We start from the raw sequence: 17,059 nt of genomic DNA, 5'->3' as shown, positions 1-17,059 counted from the left end.
TATATAGACATTAACCAAAACATGATTTATCATCTTAAGGTCCTAAATGTTCAAAAATGCCCATCACTGAAGCTAATCCTTGTGTATATTACATTGGGACTCTTGGTGTTGTTTTCATTAACCTGATAAATATAAGCAGGGACATAAGTCTTCACTTAACCCAAGAGAAAGTATTTATTGGAGACAATGTATATTAAATAACTTGTAGACCCTGTATATTCATGTAAAATTATAGAGCAGAAGATGTAAACCTTAGAATTCCACTTCTTAGAATTCTTTGCCTATTGCTCCTCCCCTACTTTCCCCCCAAATTGAAACAATTCTGTTTCCCTTCACCCTTGTACCCCCCTCCTACAAACTGAAAATTTTTGTCTGTGAATCTACAGTAGATGAAAACAGTGTGACAATTATACACAATGACAATCACAATGAAATTTCAGAAAGAGGGTCGGAAAGAAGAGACTGAAAACTTCAAGAGGCAACAAACACAGGCCTGGAGGCAAGAAGGCGTTGCAGCAATGCCTTCCAAATTCCCAGGAAAAATGTTACAACACGGTGTTCTGTATCAAGTCAAAATGCAAGTCAGGACTGGGGCAGCCTAAAGACATTGCGCATGTTTAGAGTTTCAATGTTTTACTTTCCACGTTCCCTTCCTCAGGATACCGCCAGGCAAAGTAGGGAACAATGATGGAGAAAACCAAAAAAAGGGGGAAAATGGGATCCAGGCAACAGGGGAACCAGAACAAAGAAGACGAAGGGCTGCCCAGGATGAGGGGAAAGAGATCTGGGTTGTCAGCCCTGCCCCAGATGTGTAGGGAACCAGTCCACGTGTGGCAGGACTGAGGGCTGTGGGAAGGTGTCTTTACAAAGACAAAGTTGGTAGAATACCAGATTTGTTCGAATATATTCATGAAGATTTAGACTCAGGGGGGAGTAGTGGAATGGTTTAGTAATGAATACAACAGAAACTAACCAAATGAAGAAACAAGATATATACTAACTACAGGGAACATAAAAAGTTGGTTCAAGAAAGGAAAAGTAATCATAGTCTACTAAATGCTCAGTTGTGACTAACGTTTACATGGTCATAATAATGTAAACACTGCACGCTGAGCTAATCAAAGTTGTAAAGTAATTACATTGGGTAGCTGGTGGTGTGTGAAATAAGAGCCAGTTCACTAAAGATGATGCATAAGTGTGTAACAAAGAAGGAGTATTGTAAACATTCTATTTAGAAGTAACAATTAGAGAATCAGCTAAAAGAACTGAAACAAGATGTCTCTGGGATTTAGGAAATGGGGTAGGGAGGGGACATCTGTCTTCATAACAAGCCTTGTAGAAGTAGTGGACCTTTTAAATCATGTGCAAATGAATATTTATTAAAAATAAAAAGATAACGGGGGCTGGCCCCGTGGCCTAGTGGTTAAGTTCACACGCTCTGCTGCAGGTGGCCCAGTGTTTCATTGGTTCGGATCCTGGGCGCGGACATGGTACTGCTCATCAAACCACGCTGAGGCAGGGTCCCACATGCCACAACTAGAAGGACCCACAATGAAGAATATACAACTATGTACCGGGGGGCTTTGGGGAGAAAAAGGAAAAAAATAAAATCTTTAAAAAATAGTAAAAAAAATAAAAAGACAACGTGGTAGATGAGAGAATAGACTCTGGAATTGTCCTACCAGGAGTGTCATAGAAATGGAGCAATAGCTGGAAGGAGACATGGGATTGAGTGATGGATTGTTATGAGAGGATTTTGTTTTGATTTATTTAGCTTCCTTTTTTTTTTTTTTTTTTTAAATGGGAGATATTGCAGCCTGTTTGTATGTGGGACTGAATGAGCCAGTAGAGAACAGGAAGTTGATGATGCAGGGGAGGGAGGTAATCCTGTGCCCAAGCTGAGAGGTGACCTTAGACAGGAGCAGGACCATCCATCATCACTGCTGTGAAGGCAGAGGATACAGGTACAGATGTGGGGTGTGGGGGGATGATGGTGCAGTTCTCCCCTAGTCCTTTTTTCTCTGAGGGAAAAGAGAAATAAGCTCATCACCTGAGAGTGGGGAGTGGGGAGTGGGGAGTGGGGAGGGAGAGGAGGAGATTGAGGAGGGAGGAGAAAGTGAGAAATACCTCCCTCAGGAGGTGTGAGAGTGAACTGTGTCAGGAAATGGCATCTGGAGAGACCAGGGATGGGGGCCAATGAGCTCTGTGATCATCAATTTAGAGAGAGAGTTCCAGCACTGGGGCAGCAGCCGGGAGGATACATAATAGACTAAGAGAAAATGCAACAAAATATCTCCAAGTATGAGGGTTAGAGTTATTTTTACTTTGTAATTTATAACCGTTAACATTTTATAATTTTCTACAGTGAATATACATTGTAAGATATGTATTGTATATTATACATATACATTATAATCAGAATAAAAAGGCTCTGTTTAAATTTTAAGAGGGAGGCAGATGGGTAGGAATAGTCCAGAGTTTGGGGCACAGAGCTCGAAGTGCTGGGCTCCATGTCTGGGCAATGAGCTCACAGAGCCTTTTCTCCATCTCTCAGGACGCTGCTCTCTGTGGACGCCAAGCAGGATCTTTCCCTTCTTTTTGGGGTGTGGTCATTCATTAGTATCTTGTCAGCTCTGTTGCTCTTCAGAAGATGGTTTTTGAAGTTTACATGGCATTTTTAGCTATTTTCAGTGGGAAGATTGGTCCATATATAATGTAGCCCAACTTTTTCAGAAATGGAAATTCTAAGGCAAAATAGTTGAGTGAAAAGATGATTGGTTCTTGAGCAGAGGATCAGAATTTCAGTCTTAACACATGATCTGAGGATGATCTGTCAAGTGTTTTATAAGTGTAAGCGATTTCAATGTAATTTATTTTTGAAAACATTATTCATACACATATGAGAGAATTCAAACAATACTCAAGAATATACAAAAGTAAATCACTCCTCCACCATCTCCTGTTCATCCAAGTCCTCTACCCAGAAACCGTCACGGTTAGCAATTTCTCATTTATATTCCCAGAATATTTCTATGCATTAATGTATACTGTTATGTCAAGAAAAGGGCTCAAACCAGAGATTGAGAGAAATTGTTTGCAAATCACATATCTGATAAGGGACTTGTTTTAGAATATATATAGAACTCTTAAAACTCAACACTAATAAAACAAATAACAATTAAAAATTACCAAAAGTCTGAACAGTTACCTCACTAAAGAAAGTATAAGGGTGGCTAATAAATTTATGAGAAGATGCTCATGTCATATGTCATTAGGGAAGTACAAATGAAAACAACAATGATATACCACTACACACCTATTAGAATAGCCTAAATCCAAAAACTAGTAACGCCAAGTGCTGACCAGGATGTGGAGCAACAGGAACCCTCATTTATTGTGGGCAGGAATACAAACTAGCACAGCCACTACGGAAAATAGCAGTTTCTTATAAAGCTAAACATGGACTTACCATACAATCTACTGATCTCTCTCCTAGGTATTATTTGAACTCATTTGAAAAATTATGTTTGCACAAAAACCTGCGTGTAAATGTTTATAGCAGAATACCCCTTAAGTGTGGGCTGTGCATAGTGACTTCCTTCCAAAGAGTACCATGTGGAAAGGGAGAAAGAAAAAAAGGAACTTCATGGAGAGAAACACTGGTGAAGGTTAACATCATCAGTGATCAATCAAGTGGGTATTACACACCCTTATATGTTGTGTTGAGAATGGCACTTCACCTCTGGGGTCTTCTTCCCAAAAACCTATTGCCCCAGTCAACCTAACTCAAATTGAGAGACAGTCTACAATATTGCTGAGCAGTACTCCTCAAAAATATCAAGGTCATTAAAGACAAGGAAAGTCTAAGAAACTGTCACAGCCAGAGGAGCCTGAAGGAGACGTGATTGGGACTTAGTGTGGTATGATGGATGGGATCCTGGCACAGAAAAAAGAAAAACTAATGAAATCCAAATAAAGTACACAGTTCAGTAATAATGTATTAATATTGCTTCAATAGTTGTGACAAATATTTTATAGTAATATAGATGTTACAACAGGGACAGCTGAGTGTGGGACATACAGGAACTCTGTACTAACTTTGCGACTTTTCTGTAAATCTGAAGCTACGTATTCTAAAGTAAAAGAGTTTATCTTTTAAAACAACTCTCAGAAAAGGAAGAGAGAATGGAAGAAAAATATGATCTGCTTTTCAGTTTTCCAGGGTGTTGTCATCAAGGGACTGGAGAGAGAGGTTGTAGGAGAAAAGATGGAAGCCTTAGATGCAGGGCAGGGCTCCAGAGCTCCCCTCTGCTCCAATCGCTGTCCCACCCCCGAGCCTGGCCCCAGGGCTGCTCAGAGGCATCTTCATCCCCCATTGATGTCCAGCCTCCAGGTCAGCCACCTCTCCCTGACTGAGACCAAAGCCCATCCTCTCCTCTGGCTGTGGGAATAGGATAGAACGGAGAAGTGGAGGCCCAGTGTGACCACAGGGCTGAGGACAAAAGACCAGAGCTCCCCTATGGCCTCTTCCCCAGGACTTCCCGAGGGTCTCCCTGTGCTCCCAGCAGCAGGACAGGGTTGTGCACACAAGGGGGAGCCCCCATCCAGTGTCAGGTTCAGAGTCTGAATTTTTTGCCAAAATACATGTTGATGCAGACGTTTTCCTCCCCATTGAATGACCATGGACTTTGGCCTCAGGGAGGAGCAGATCTCCAGACCATAACACCTGGTTCTCAGGTCCAGGAGTCCACAAACATATTGAGTGCCTTCAGTCTCCAGGATGAGACCTTGAACCCCGGAGTCCCTGCCACTTGTTCCTGCTGCTGCTTCCAGAGATGAAGGCTTCTCCTCTTGGAAATCAACTTGAATTCTCCATCCCTAGGATAGGGTGGGAGGGGCGGAGGAGGAGGAAGAGATCCCTAGTGTAATGGCCTAGGAAGATGGGGAATCTCCTGGAGGAGTGAGGAGAGGGAGGAAACAGTGACATTAGGGAGATGGAGGCCAACAGGACTGGAGGGGGAGGAACCACAGAGGAGGGGGCAGGGGAAGGGGTCAGCTTGGTGGACATCGGGGTGGGAAGGACTGGATTCTGTGTGAGGGGAGGCACAGGGGCTTCTGTCTGGGGCACTGAGGTGTCTGTTTTCTCCTGGGTGGTAATTACACAGGTGTTAGCTTTATAATTGGTCATTAAACTATATTTAGGTTTAGGCTTTTTTCCATACTTGCTGGTGTGGTATAACTCAAACACAGGGAAAAAAGGGACAAGAAGAAGAGAGGGGAGGTGATTAAGGGGCTTCCCCTCTTCCAGAGCAAGACCCTTCCCTCCACCCTCAACTTCTTTAGGCTTGAGTGACAGGGAGAATGAAGGAACTGAGAGCAGGGGAGAACAAGGCCTCTGTCACCCTGGAGGGGACAGCCTGGGCCTGTTTCCAGGGTTTCCAGAGTCCCACTCCCCGAGCCATGACTTAACAGCTGTGTCTGAGTTCATCCCCATTTCACAGCCCTCAGCTACCTGGACACCTTCTCTTTATTTGCTAAGACAGCAGGAACCAGGGCTCCCAGAAGATTGGCCCCTGGGCAAAGGACAGGGAGCTGTCCAGCTTCTGGAGGCCACTGGGACAGCGTTCCTGGAGCGTGGAGGGCAGGGTGTAGGATGGAATCTGGAGACTACAGCGGGCTACAAGGAGGTCAGTGATGAGTCAGGGCCCAGGCTTCTGCCTAACATCTTCCAGGGAACTCCAATGTGTCCCACCCCCCTCCCCAGGCTTCCAGGACCCACATGTCCAAACACCACACCCAATGACGCCAAGAGTGGACTCTTTTGTCCAGGCATCAGACCACTCACCCTCTTGGAGCCTGGAGGACAGCGTCTCCCTCTTCCCCCTCCCTAGAGCCCAGGACCCCAGCATTCTGCCTCTTCTTCCCCTTCTGGGACCAAAGCAGATATGGGCCTGCTGTCTAGATCTCTCACGCCCCTCTCCCTGCTACCTCCAAACCCCAAAATTACAGGTTTTGCTATCCTAGATGCAAAACTGATTTCTGGGCCTGCTGAATGACCTAGGAATTTGGGGGTCATGGGTCAGGGGACGGCTCCCCAAAGCTCCACAGGCTGCAGCTGAGCCCTGCCTTCAAGCCCGACACAATCAGAGGATTCAGCACATAAGTCTACCACCAGGAGGACTGCACTGTCTAAAACCCCACGACCTGGCTGGGTGCCCCTCTGGAGTGGAAGGGTCTGCAGAGGCAGCAGGTGCTCTGGCCTTGTGCTTTAGCTGCATGGGAAGTGTGGCGGGGCTCTGTGTGGCCTTCTGCCTGCTTGGCTCTGGCCTGGGATAAGCCAGTGAGCAGCTCCTCCCCCTCCCAACTGAAAGAGACACCCCCTCCCCCAATCACTTCCCAGGGAACTGCTCACTTCTCCTGTGTCAGTCTCAGCTTTGAGGAGATCTGGTCCCTATGCTTCTTCATTCATGAACAAATACTTATTTAGCATCTGCTCTGTGCCAGGCACTATCCTAGGTCCTTTGGGATATATCAAACCAACTCAGGCAAAATCCATGCCCTCACAGAGCTTACATGCTGAGAAGAACAGGGTAGGGAAGATGAGGGAGCTGGTTATAATTTTAAATATTATCCTCAGCGGAGGCTTTCCAGGGAGGTGACATTTGAGCTAAGTCCTGAAGGAGGTGAGGGAGTGAGCCCTGTGGTTATAGGGAGGAAGCGTGTTCTGGGATCACCCTCTGCACAGGCCTGGGGCTCTACTGGGGAAAGGCTGAGGGGACAGCAGGAATGGGAGTGGGCAGACTTCAGGAAGGACTTCCTGCAGAGGAATTATGGGGATCTGGGTTTGTACATCTCATGACCTGCTCCCCATTTGTGAGATTCACGGAATCCTGGAGACTAGAGGAGGATGAAGGGCCTGTGAGCGGAAGAAAGTTGGGAGAGGAGGGAGGAAGCTGAGGTGGGGTCCTACCCACAGCACTGTCTCTGTGCTCACTCTCTCCTGCATCCAGTGTGAGGGGTAAGAGATTTTGATGTGGTCAGCAAATCCTAGGATAGCTGGATCTGGATGAAGGTCACCACATGGCAGGACATAAAATATTGCTTCATTACCTGTGACAAATGAATGACAACAATGTAAGATGTTAACAGGGGAAACTGAGTGGGATATACAGAAACTCTGCACGACCTTCTCAACTTTTCTGTAAATTTAACAGTATTCTAAAATATTAAAGTTTATATTTAAAATAGCCCACAGAAAAGGTATAGGTTGTGGGGGAAAAAAATTAATCTCTGGTTTTCCAGGGGGTTGCTATCAAGTGGCTGGAGAGAGGGGTTGTGGGGTGAAGAGATGAAAACGTTAGAGACAGGTAGGGCTCCTGAGCTCTCCTCTCCTCTGATCTCCGTGGAGTCTAGGACTCCTCACAAAGCATCTTCATCCTGAGACTGATGCCCAGCATCCGAGTCAGCCAGCTCTTCCCGACTCAGGTCACTGCCCAGTCCCCTCCACTGCTGCTCCATTAGACTCTGAGAGCAGTGTGGTGGCGCCCCTGTGTGGCCACAGGGCTGAGGACAGACAAGGGGAGCCTGCCTTTCTCCTACTCAGCCAGGACCTCCACAGATTCTCCCTTGGCTCCCAGAAGGTGCACAGGGCTCTGCCCATAAGGGGGCGACGCCAGCCTGTGTCAGGTTCTAAGTCCACTGATGTCTCCCCAGCATTGAGTGATCCTGGACTCCCGCCTCAGGGCAGAGCCAGGTCTCCAGGTCATAACATCTGGTTCCCAGGTCCAGGATGGGCCCCCAAATATACTGCGTGCCGTTAATCTCCTGAGATGGGACCTTGGACTCCAGGATCCCTGTCACTTGTTTCTGCTGCTGCTTCCAGGATGAAGGCACCTATTGCTGGGAATCAACTCTGGGTTCTCCAACTCTAGTATGAGAAGAGGGGACAAGGAGAGTGCCCAGGACACCAGCTAGTAAGATGCGGAGGCTCCTGGAGAAGTGAAAAGAGGGAGGAAATAGGGTCATTAGGGGGATAGAGGCTGAAAGTAGTGCAGGGAGAGGAACCAGAGAGGAGAGGGGCAGGGGCAGGGGTCAGCTGAGTGGACACCTGTGTGCGAAGGGATGGGTTCTGTGTGGGGAGAGGGGCTCCTGGCTGGAGCGCCGAGGTCTCTATTTTTCACCAGCATGGTAATTACACAGGTGTTGGCTCTATAAATGATCAGTAAACTATACTTAAGTTTTGGGCATTTTTCTGTACTTGCACGGATGGTATAATTCAAACATACACACATGCACACACACACACGTGCGGACGAACGGAGAAAAGAGACGAAGGGAGGCCTGGTGACTAAGGAGATTCCACCTCTTCCAGAGCCAGAACACCCCCCTCGATTCCCCAGTGCTAGGATGGCAGGGAGAATCAAGGAGCCAAGAGGAGGAGAGAACAAGGCCTGTGTCGCCGTGGAGGGACCAGCCCTGGGTCCTGATTCTGGGGTTTCCAGGGCCCCATTCCCTGCACTATGACTTCACAGGTGAGTTTGTGTCCAGCCGTGGCTCCTAGCGCTTGGCAACCTGGAGAGCCCCTCTTGCATATTGTAATCTCTATAGATACCTACTATAAAAAATAATGTAAAAAAAAAAAGCTAACGGCAAAATTAAAATGGAACTCTAAAAATATATAAATAACTTAAAAAATCATCTTTGTTTTCTAGGAGAGTTGCAGTGCTCTCAAGAGTTCTTGTTTGGCAGCCTTTTCCCATCAGGACTTTGAATAGGTCACTCCAATTTCTTCCGGCCTCCATTGCTTTTAATGAGAAACCAGCCATCAATCACATAGTTGCTCCCCTGTGCATTAGTCATCTACTGGTTTGTAACAAGTACTCCAAAATTAAGCAGCTTGAAACAACAAAGATTTATCATCTCACACGTTTCCAGTGGGTGAGGGAAGAAGGAGCGGCTTAGCTTGGTTGTCCTAGCTCTGGGTCTCATAAGGTTGCAATCAAGATGTCGGCCAGAACAGAAAGGCTTGATTAGCATGAAAGGACCCACTTCAAAGCCCATTCGTGTGGTTGTTGGCAAAAGCTTCAGCTCCTTGCCATGTGGGTGTCTCCTTAGCTGAATGTCCACACAACATGGCAGGTGACTTACCCCAGATTGAGTGACCAGGAGAGTAGACCAGGCAGGAAATCACAGTGCCTTTTAAGACCCAGTCTCTGAAGTTGCACACTGTCACTTCTGCTGTATTCTATCCGTTAGGAATGAGCCAATAAGCCTGACCCACACTCACAGGGAGGGGAATTGTCACTGCCTCTTGAGTATCAAAGAAATTGTGGACATTTGAAAACCACCACAGTCCACCTTCTGGGCACTAATTATTTGCATCCCTCCCACATGCAAAATCAGCTCACTCCAACACGAGGGCCCCCAAAGTCTCATTCCATTACAGAATCAGCGTAAAGTCCAGAATGTCATCATCTAAATCAGGATCAGGCACAGATGAGTGTCCTCGTGTATTCATGCAAATGAAGCCCTTCAAGGACAGTTCCTCATGGAATGAAGGCCTGTGAAGTAAAGAGGCAAGTTATCTGCTCCCCTCCCCCAACAGACCTGATATACAATGGTGGGACAGGCATAGGATAACCGCTATACACAACTAAAAAGGGGGAAATGGGAGGCACAAAGAGTCACCAGTCCATCGCAATGTTCAAATACACTTAGGCAAACTGGAATTTGTTGTTCTTTTTCCATCCCTCACCCCCAACGTCTACTCTTAGAACCTGTACCCTCTTCCCACCTTAGAAGAATTCCACACTTAAAGTCTTGGAAGGAGGCAGAGACCATTTCCCTCCACAAGAGAGGAAAACCCACTTTCCCAAACATTCTTGGTCACGGTGTGAAGCTCCATCAAGCAGGTGACCACATGCTGGACTCTGACTCAGGATGTGGTGACACAGAGAAGCTGGGACAGTGCAGAATGCATTTGGCAAAGGTGGTGTGAGTGGCAGTATGTCATCCAATTGCCAAGACAAGCAATGATAGCAGTCCTAGCCCAGTGGGGCTGCATCAGGGGTGTCATTGGGGTGAGTAGTGGCATCTATACACAGCTGTAGGGGCAGTGGTTCCTACGTGGGACCTGGCCAAGGCTGGATGGATTCTGTTCCCGGCCGTGTAGCCTCAAGCTTGTTCTATGGCTTTCCTTGAAATAAAATGAGATCCAGAACTGTGTATATATATATATAATATTCATTTATATTTTAAGTAGAAAAACTTGGATTCCATTGTGTACACAAAGAAATAAATCCATCTAGGGAATAGGTTCAGAGAGCGAGGATTCAGAGATTTTCTTTTGCTGAACTGATAACCATTCCTCATTTCCACCTGGCTACGCCCCATGGTAGAAGAAACAACATATATCTCCCAGCATATGTCTTGTCTTTTTCTCCCCAGGAGAAAACAATATTTAAATGTGGATTTAAGACCCCTCCCCACCTTGAGTGCTCTTTGATCACTAACCTCAGCGGTTCCCAATCTGGCTGAGCCCCAGGATTACTTGTGGGCTTGTTACAAAATACTCAGGCCTCTCCCCAGACCCACCATCTTAGAATGTTGGGCACAGAGTCCTGGAATCACTTCTTTAACAAGCTACATGTGAGGCTGATGCACAGCCTGGGAGAATCCTGGTCTACACTCTGCTACTAAATGTGTGATCTGAAGACCAGCAGCATCAGCACCAACCCTGCTATATATACAGACTTTCACACTCTACTCCAGACTCTGAATCTTAACCAGATGTCCAGGAGATTCCTGTACACAGGAAAGTTTGTGACTCCCTGGTCTAGAGCCTTCTAGACACAGTGTCAGAACTGTTCAGTCCACCCTGTGCATGTGGTCTGATCAGAGCCCTTAGCACTGGGGTTCAGTCCTTGTTCCTTTCTCTTCTATAGCCATCACTCCCTTGGTGACCCATCCATTCTCAAGGCTTTAAATATCATTTTTATGGTATCATCTCCCAAATTTATTTCTCCAGCCCAGACATCTCTCCTAAACTCCGGACTCCTCTGTCCAACTGCCAGCCTACTTGCATTTCTAATAAATATGTGAAATTCAACATTTCCTAACTGGATGATGCCACTTCCTCAAAATTAATCTGTCCAGAGTCTTCCCCATTTCCACTGAAGGTGCTCCATATTTTTCCACTTGCACCATCTGAAATTTTGGGTGTGATTTCTCTTTCTTATAACCTAGATTTAATCTATTAGGAAATGCTGTAAAGCTCATCGTCAAACATACCCAGAATCTGATCACTTCCTATTACTGTCCCTGCTCTCATCCCAGACAAAGCAAGCAACCTCTCTAGCCTGGACATGGCACTAGTTTCCTGCAGTTTTCTCTGTGTCACTCGCCCTTCACCTCTCAGTTCTGTTCTCAGCACAGCACCAGAGTGATGCTTCTAAAGAGAAGTTGTATCAGGTCAACCATGTTCAAAACCATCTTGTAACTCCACATCCTACTCAGAGAAAAGGTGAAACTCTTCTAACATCCTCCAGGCCTACGTGGTCTGGCCGCACCTCTATCTCATCTCGATTGCTCTCTGCTCCAGCCACACGGGCCTCCTCCCTCTTTCCAGGACACACAGACACATTCCTGCCTTAGCGTATCCACACTGGAGGTTCCCTGCCTGGAAAGAACTTCCCCCAGACATCCTCATGGACAACCTTCATGTCCTTCAAATGTTTCCTCAAGGTCACTTTCCCAGTGAGGCCCTCACTGACCACTCTAGTAAAACAGCCATCTTCCCTGTCCCCACACACTTACACTCTGGGTCACCTTCCTCAAAGCACTTACAACTTATAACATAAACACTTCCCTTATTCACTATGCTTATAGCATACAGTCTGCCCCTCCCCACGAGAACACATGCTCCACAAAACCAGCCAATTTTTGCCTGTTTTTAGTTCACTGAGGTTTCCTAGATGCAAAATTAGTTTGTCATATATCTGGCAAACAACAATCATCAGTTGAATGAATGATGAGTGTAGAGCACCTCCCTATTCTAGAGACAGTATCTTTATTAATGTAACCTCAGGCCACATGCTATTTTGTGGCAACTACAGCACAATGTCTACTCACACTGACATCAGTGCCGCCTGTATCTTTCTCACAAGCGCTGCTCTCCCCTCTCTCCCACAGCTGCCCTGCTGCACACTCACACACAATTATATTTCTTTCTTCAGGAAAGACAATCCTATGCTTATGGGTCCTATTTTCCAATCAATCGTGAGTTTGGATCAAAGCCAGCACTAGGGTGACTAGAGTTAACGGCAGGGAGAGAGGGGGCAGGCTGCAGAGAAGACAGAAACCCAACAGGAATTTATCTAAGATGAGGAACTAATGAATCCTTCCTCTTTACTAATTCTAGAATCTGGTTCCTTAAAAAGAGGTAAAAGATGGAAAAAATATTCTGGAAACAGCCCTAGAAGGAGGGCAAGAGCTGGATAAGTCTAAAAATTCATCTCTCAATACTACAGACTTCTGTGTGCAGGGTCCACCTAGGCCTTGTGGGGACAATGACAGGTCAAATGGCTCCTGCTGCTGTCAGAGATGGGGGACACCCAGAAGAGAATGAGACCAGGACTCTAAACATGAACAAGAACAGGCATAATCCAAAAAAAAACCCCAAAGAAACAAAGTATAAACACACAAAAGGTAGGGGCTGAGGGCCAGACCCAGGCCTGAGCCTAGGCTGACCTGGCCACAGGAAGCCCTTACTGCCCACGGTCCTGAAGACACGACAATGCCCAGGTGATGTCCTCATCCCTGTGATCACAGGTACTGATGGAATAAGGTTCTATAGAAGGAACCAGAACAAAGGAGCAGAAAGATGCGCCAGGCAAGGAATGACAACATCACAGCCCATGATGCACTCAGCACTGACTGGGCACAGGCCCCATCCATGCTCAGCTCCTCAGAGCCTTCTCCTGTGCCCGCCTGCAACTGACTCAGCACAGCAAACACACGGATTCCGGAAGGTTCTCAGTGCTTCCATTTATTTCCTCTCTCAAACTTTAGGAAATTTCTCCTTTAATTAACACATCAATCCCTTATCACAAGAATTAGAAAAAACAAATTCATATCCAGATTCATATTATCAATAAGGAAGCAGGTCACCGGTACCCAGCACAACATCAAGTTCATACAGAGATGCAGACAGTCCAGGCTCCGACTCTGCTGGAACAGGAAAGTGGATCAGGGAAAGAACATAGATCAGTGTGGGGAGAGGGTCATGGAGGGCAGGGGTGGGCCAGTCTCTCCACCTGCTCTCGTTATGCTAACAGGAACCCAGACACATTCAGATGCCAATGTAGAAAGAGAAGTCAGGGGATCTTGAATTCACAAAGCAGAAGTATGAACAAATCTTGCATCACTCGGTCTCCCATAAGGTATCTGCCTCACACTATGAAAGAGAATAATGATAAACAAATTCAGGCCAGTCACCTATGTGTTGACATTCTCAACAGCCCTCAGCATGCTCAAATGTCCCCTTCAAAGAATCCCCAAACCCAGGTCCATCCCCTCTCCCCAACACCCCTCCCCACTTCAGGCCTCCAGGGTCTCACCTTTAGGATCCATGAGAGACACATCAGAGCCCTGGGCACTGTCATTGTCTAGGGTAGAACAAAACCAGATGTGGTCAGAGCACACAGGAGATGAGACTAAAGGAGGAACTATGGGCTGGGTGAGCTCCCTCATGGGCTCCCGTCTGCACTATCCCAAGGGTCTCAGGGATGAACCCCCCCACTCAAACTTACTTGCAGCCTGAGCGTAGCTCCCTGCTCTTCCACCTGTGGGAAGATAACAGGTAAAAGACTGGGTCATGAGATAGTAGAGGAACCCCCTAGTCCTGGACCACAGAGAAGTTTCCAGAAATGTGACTGAAAACCCAGGGGAGGGTCGGGAAACACAAAGAAAGATGATGTGTCAGGACTGGACCAACTGCCCTCCTGGAGGTCCGTCCACAGCAGGGACCTTCCCCTCTGACCTTCAACTGCTGAGAATCAGGTCCCCAACACCAGAATTATCAAGGTGAAAAAATCTTTCTGTCATTTTCACAAGTGCTTTACAGAAGAGCATTAGCAATCAGCTCCAGAGTGGCAAGCACATGTGTGTGGGTGGTACCTCCCCTTAATGACATAGGGTAAGTTCTCCCTGGGGCTTAAAATCCCCCAATGAGACAAGAAAACTCAGATCCCTACTCCCTTCCCTACCTGAGTGTTTCTTCCTCCAGATCACAGCTCCAGCCACCACAGCAACAAGGAGACCCAGGCCAGCAATGACGCCCACGATGAGGATGGGGGACTGAGGCCGCGGCTCTGGGAAGGGAAGGGAAGGTGAGGGCCCTGACCCCAGGCCTCAGCCCTGACCCTGCTGAAGGTCTCCAGAAGGGCTCCTGATTTCCCTGAGAAGAGGCTCTGAGCCCACGGCTCCCTCCTTACCCCATTTCCGGGTGACGGGCTCAGGCAGCCCCTTGTGCTGCACATGGCACGTGTATCTCTGCTTCTCCCCAGAAGGCACCACCACAGCCGCCCACTTCTGGAAGGTCCCGTCCCCTGCAGGCCTGGTCTCCACAAGCTCCGTGTCCTGGGTCAGGTCCTCCCCATCACGCTGCCAGGTCAGGGTGATCTCCGCAGGGTAGAAGCCCAGGGCCCAGCACCTCAGGGTGACCTCACGGTCAGAGATGGGGTGGTGGGTCACATGTGTCTTTGGGGGGTCTGAGAAGGAAGGATCAGAAAATTCACCTTGAGTTACCTCCATGGGCCACTGAAGCAGAATTCATGTGACCATCCTGAAAACTGACAGGACAACTGGTTTGGAAGGAGGAAGAACAAAACGCAGACAGCAGCCTGGACTTGGGGATATGCGATAATCTCAGACCCCTTGGAAAGTTCTAGAATCAGGGTGACGGCCCAGGGTAGGAGGCTCCAGGTCTCAAAAGAGGAGAACACAGACTTCTGGTCCTGACGTGGCTGGAGGGTGAACGACTCAGAAAAGCTGGAGTCAAAGTCACACAGATGTTCTCAGGTCGAGAACAAGGCCTTGAGAGAGAAAGTCAGGGTTCACAAGATGGCTGCTAGGGTCAAAGGGAACCAATGGACGGCGATTTCAGGGATGATCTCCCCTCCTATTCCTGAAGAAAATGGATTCCTAAACCGTCCTTTAGAGAAAGGCGGGCCTCTCTCTTTGCTTTCTGGGTAACTCATTACAGAACATGAAAACCTGGGTGGATTCCTCCCGCTCCTGAGGAGCAGTATTCTGACACTGATCCCATTTCCCGTCTTTGTGGGAAGCCAGCCCGGCCCGAGACGGAGAGAGTGGGTCCCCGGTGGCCCCTCGTACCCGCGCGCTGCAGTGTCTCCTTCCCGTTCTCCAAGTGTCTGAGGAGCCACTTCACGCACCTGCCCTCCAGGAAGTTCCTCCAGTCCTCCGCCTCACCGGCCGTCTCCCACTTGCGCCTGGTGATCTGAGCCGCCGCGTCCGCCGCGGTCCAGGAGCGCAGGTCCTCGTTCAGGGCGATGTAATCGGCGCCATCGTAGGCGAACTGACTGTACCCGCGGAGGAGGCGCCCGTCCGGCCCCACGTCGCAGCCATACATTTCCTGGATGGTGTGAGACCCTAACCCCGCCCCGAGGTCAGCCCCGCCCCCCGGCCCCGGCCCCGCCCCGCCCCCCCGCAGAGATTAAACCTAAACTGAAAATGGAACCGCGGAAAAGTCCCTGCCGGCTCTTCCCGGGTCGGGGCCGGGCGGGTCCCGCAGCCTCGGGGTGAATCTCGGACACAGAGACTCGGGGAGACCCCGGCCCGTCCGTGGGGATGGGGGGTCGCGACCTGGACCCGGGCCCGCGTCGCTCACCGGCCTCGCTCTGGTTGTAGTAGCCGCGCAGGGTGTTCAGGTTCACTCGGAAAGTCTGTGCGCTGCCATTGGCGTTCCGTGTGCTCATCTCCCAATACTCCGGCCCCAACTGCTCCATCCACGGCGCCCGCGGCTCCGCCCTCGGACTCGCGGCGTCGCTGTCGAACCGCTCGAACTGCGTGTCGTCCACGTAGCCGACTTCGAGGTACCGGGGCTCCCCGCGGCCGGGCCGGGACACGGCGGTGTAGAAATACCTCATGGAGTGGGAGCCTGGGGGGTGGGGTGGGGCTGAGAGGCGGCCGACACTCCTCCCGGCGCGGGTCCCGGGTCCCAGGGTGATGGGGTCGTGAGGACGGAAAAGGGGCGGCGGACGGAGAAGCGCGGGAGACCCCAGTGGGTGAGAGGAGAGGGCGGGAGACTGGGGATGGAAGGAGAGGGGTCAGGACGCGGCGGGGCCGAGGAGGGGCGGGGTGGGCGGGTCTGAGGCTGGGTCCGCGGAGACGCGCCTTTCCCGGGGGTCCTGCCCCCAGCCGCGCGGTCCCCTCGCTCCGCCCCCCGCAGAGGCCGTTCCCTCCCGACCCCGCACTCACCCGCCCAGGTCTCGGTCAGGGTCAGGGACCCCGAGAGCAGCAGGAGGAAGGTTGGGGGCATCATGACCAACATCCTCGCCGTCTGGGGAGAATCTGAGTTCCGCACGACGGTGGCGACTTTATAATCGGGAACCGGGGCGACGCTGATTGGCTTCTGTAGAAACAGGACATGCAGTGGGAGTGAGAACTCGGGCCGCGTCATGAGTCTCCAGGCAGGAGGAGCTGACACAGGTTGTGAGAGGGAGAAGTGAAACTCAGGGAGACGGGGACTCCCCAACACTGACCTGCAGACTCCGCCCTAGGACCTGAGACCCTAAGAGCCAAGTCCGGGGACCTGGGACTTTGTCCTGACCCCTCTCCTCCTGCACCGAGAGCTCTTTGTCACACCGTCTCCCTGAGTCCTGGCCCAGGGGCGGTTTGAGTCAGCGATTGTCAAGCACTTTGGTTTCAGGATATCCATACAGTCTTCAAATTAGCGAGGGCCCCAAGGGGAATTTTGTTTATCTTGGTTATATCTATCCGTATTTACCAACTAGGAATAAAAATTTTTCAATGCTTTTAT

General features: G+C 49.1%; 1 protein-coding gene across 7 annotated transcripts; it reads right to left on the bottom strand.

Moving 5' to 3' along the window:
• Positions 1–2,302: 2,302 nt before the first annotated feature.
• On the bottom strand, positions 2,303–17,051 carry LOC103545141 (HLA class I histocompatibility antigen, B alpha chain-like). Of its 7 annotated transcripts, none has more exons than XM_070585476.1 (9): positions 16,498–17,051; positions 15,908–16,177; positions 15,394–15,669; positions 14,493–14,768; positions 14,265–14,369; positions 13,809–13,841; positions 13,617–13,664; positions 6,971–7,110; positions 2,303–4,952 (listed from the first exon to the last, which is right to left on the bottom strand). In XM_070585476.1, the coding sequence occupies exons 1-9, from the start codon at positions 16,697–16,699 to the stop codon at positions 4,920–4,922; spliced, it is 1,383 nt and encodes a 460-aa protein (XP_070441577.1). In that variant the 5' UTR covers positions 16,700–17,051; the 3' UTR covers positions 2,303–4,919. The 7 variants fall into 7 exon arrangements, with proteins under 7 accessions (XP_070441577.1, XP_070441574.1, XP_070441575.1 ...); XM_070585473.1 differs by having other exon boundaries at positions 2,303–4,878; XM_070585474.1 differs by having other exon boundaries at positions 2,303–4,878; positions 15,908–16,325; positions 16,498–16,603.
• Between the last annotated feature and the right edge of the window lie 8 nt (positions 17,052–17,059).

The sequence above is a fragment of the Equus przewalskii genome, chromosome 19 (assembly GCF_037783145.1).
Source record: "Equus przewalskii isolate Varuska chromosome 19, EquPr2, whole genome shotgun sequence".
Lineage (NCBI taxonomy): Eukaryota > Metazoa > Chordata > Mammalia > Perissodactyla > Equidae > Equus > Equus przewalskii.
Note: the sequence above shows the minus strand (reverse complement) of the source record. Positions and strands in the feature narration are given on the sequence as shown.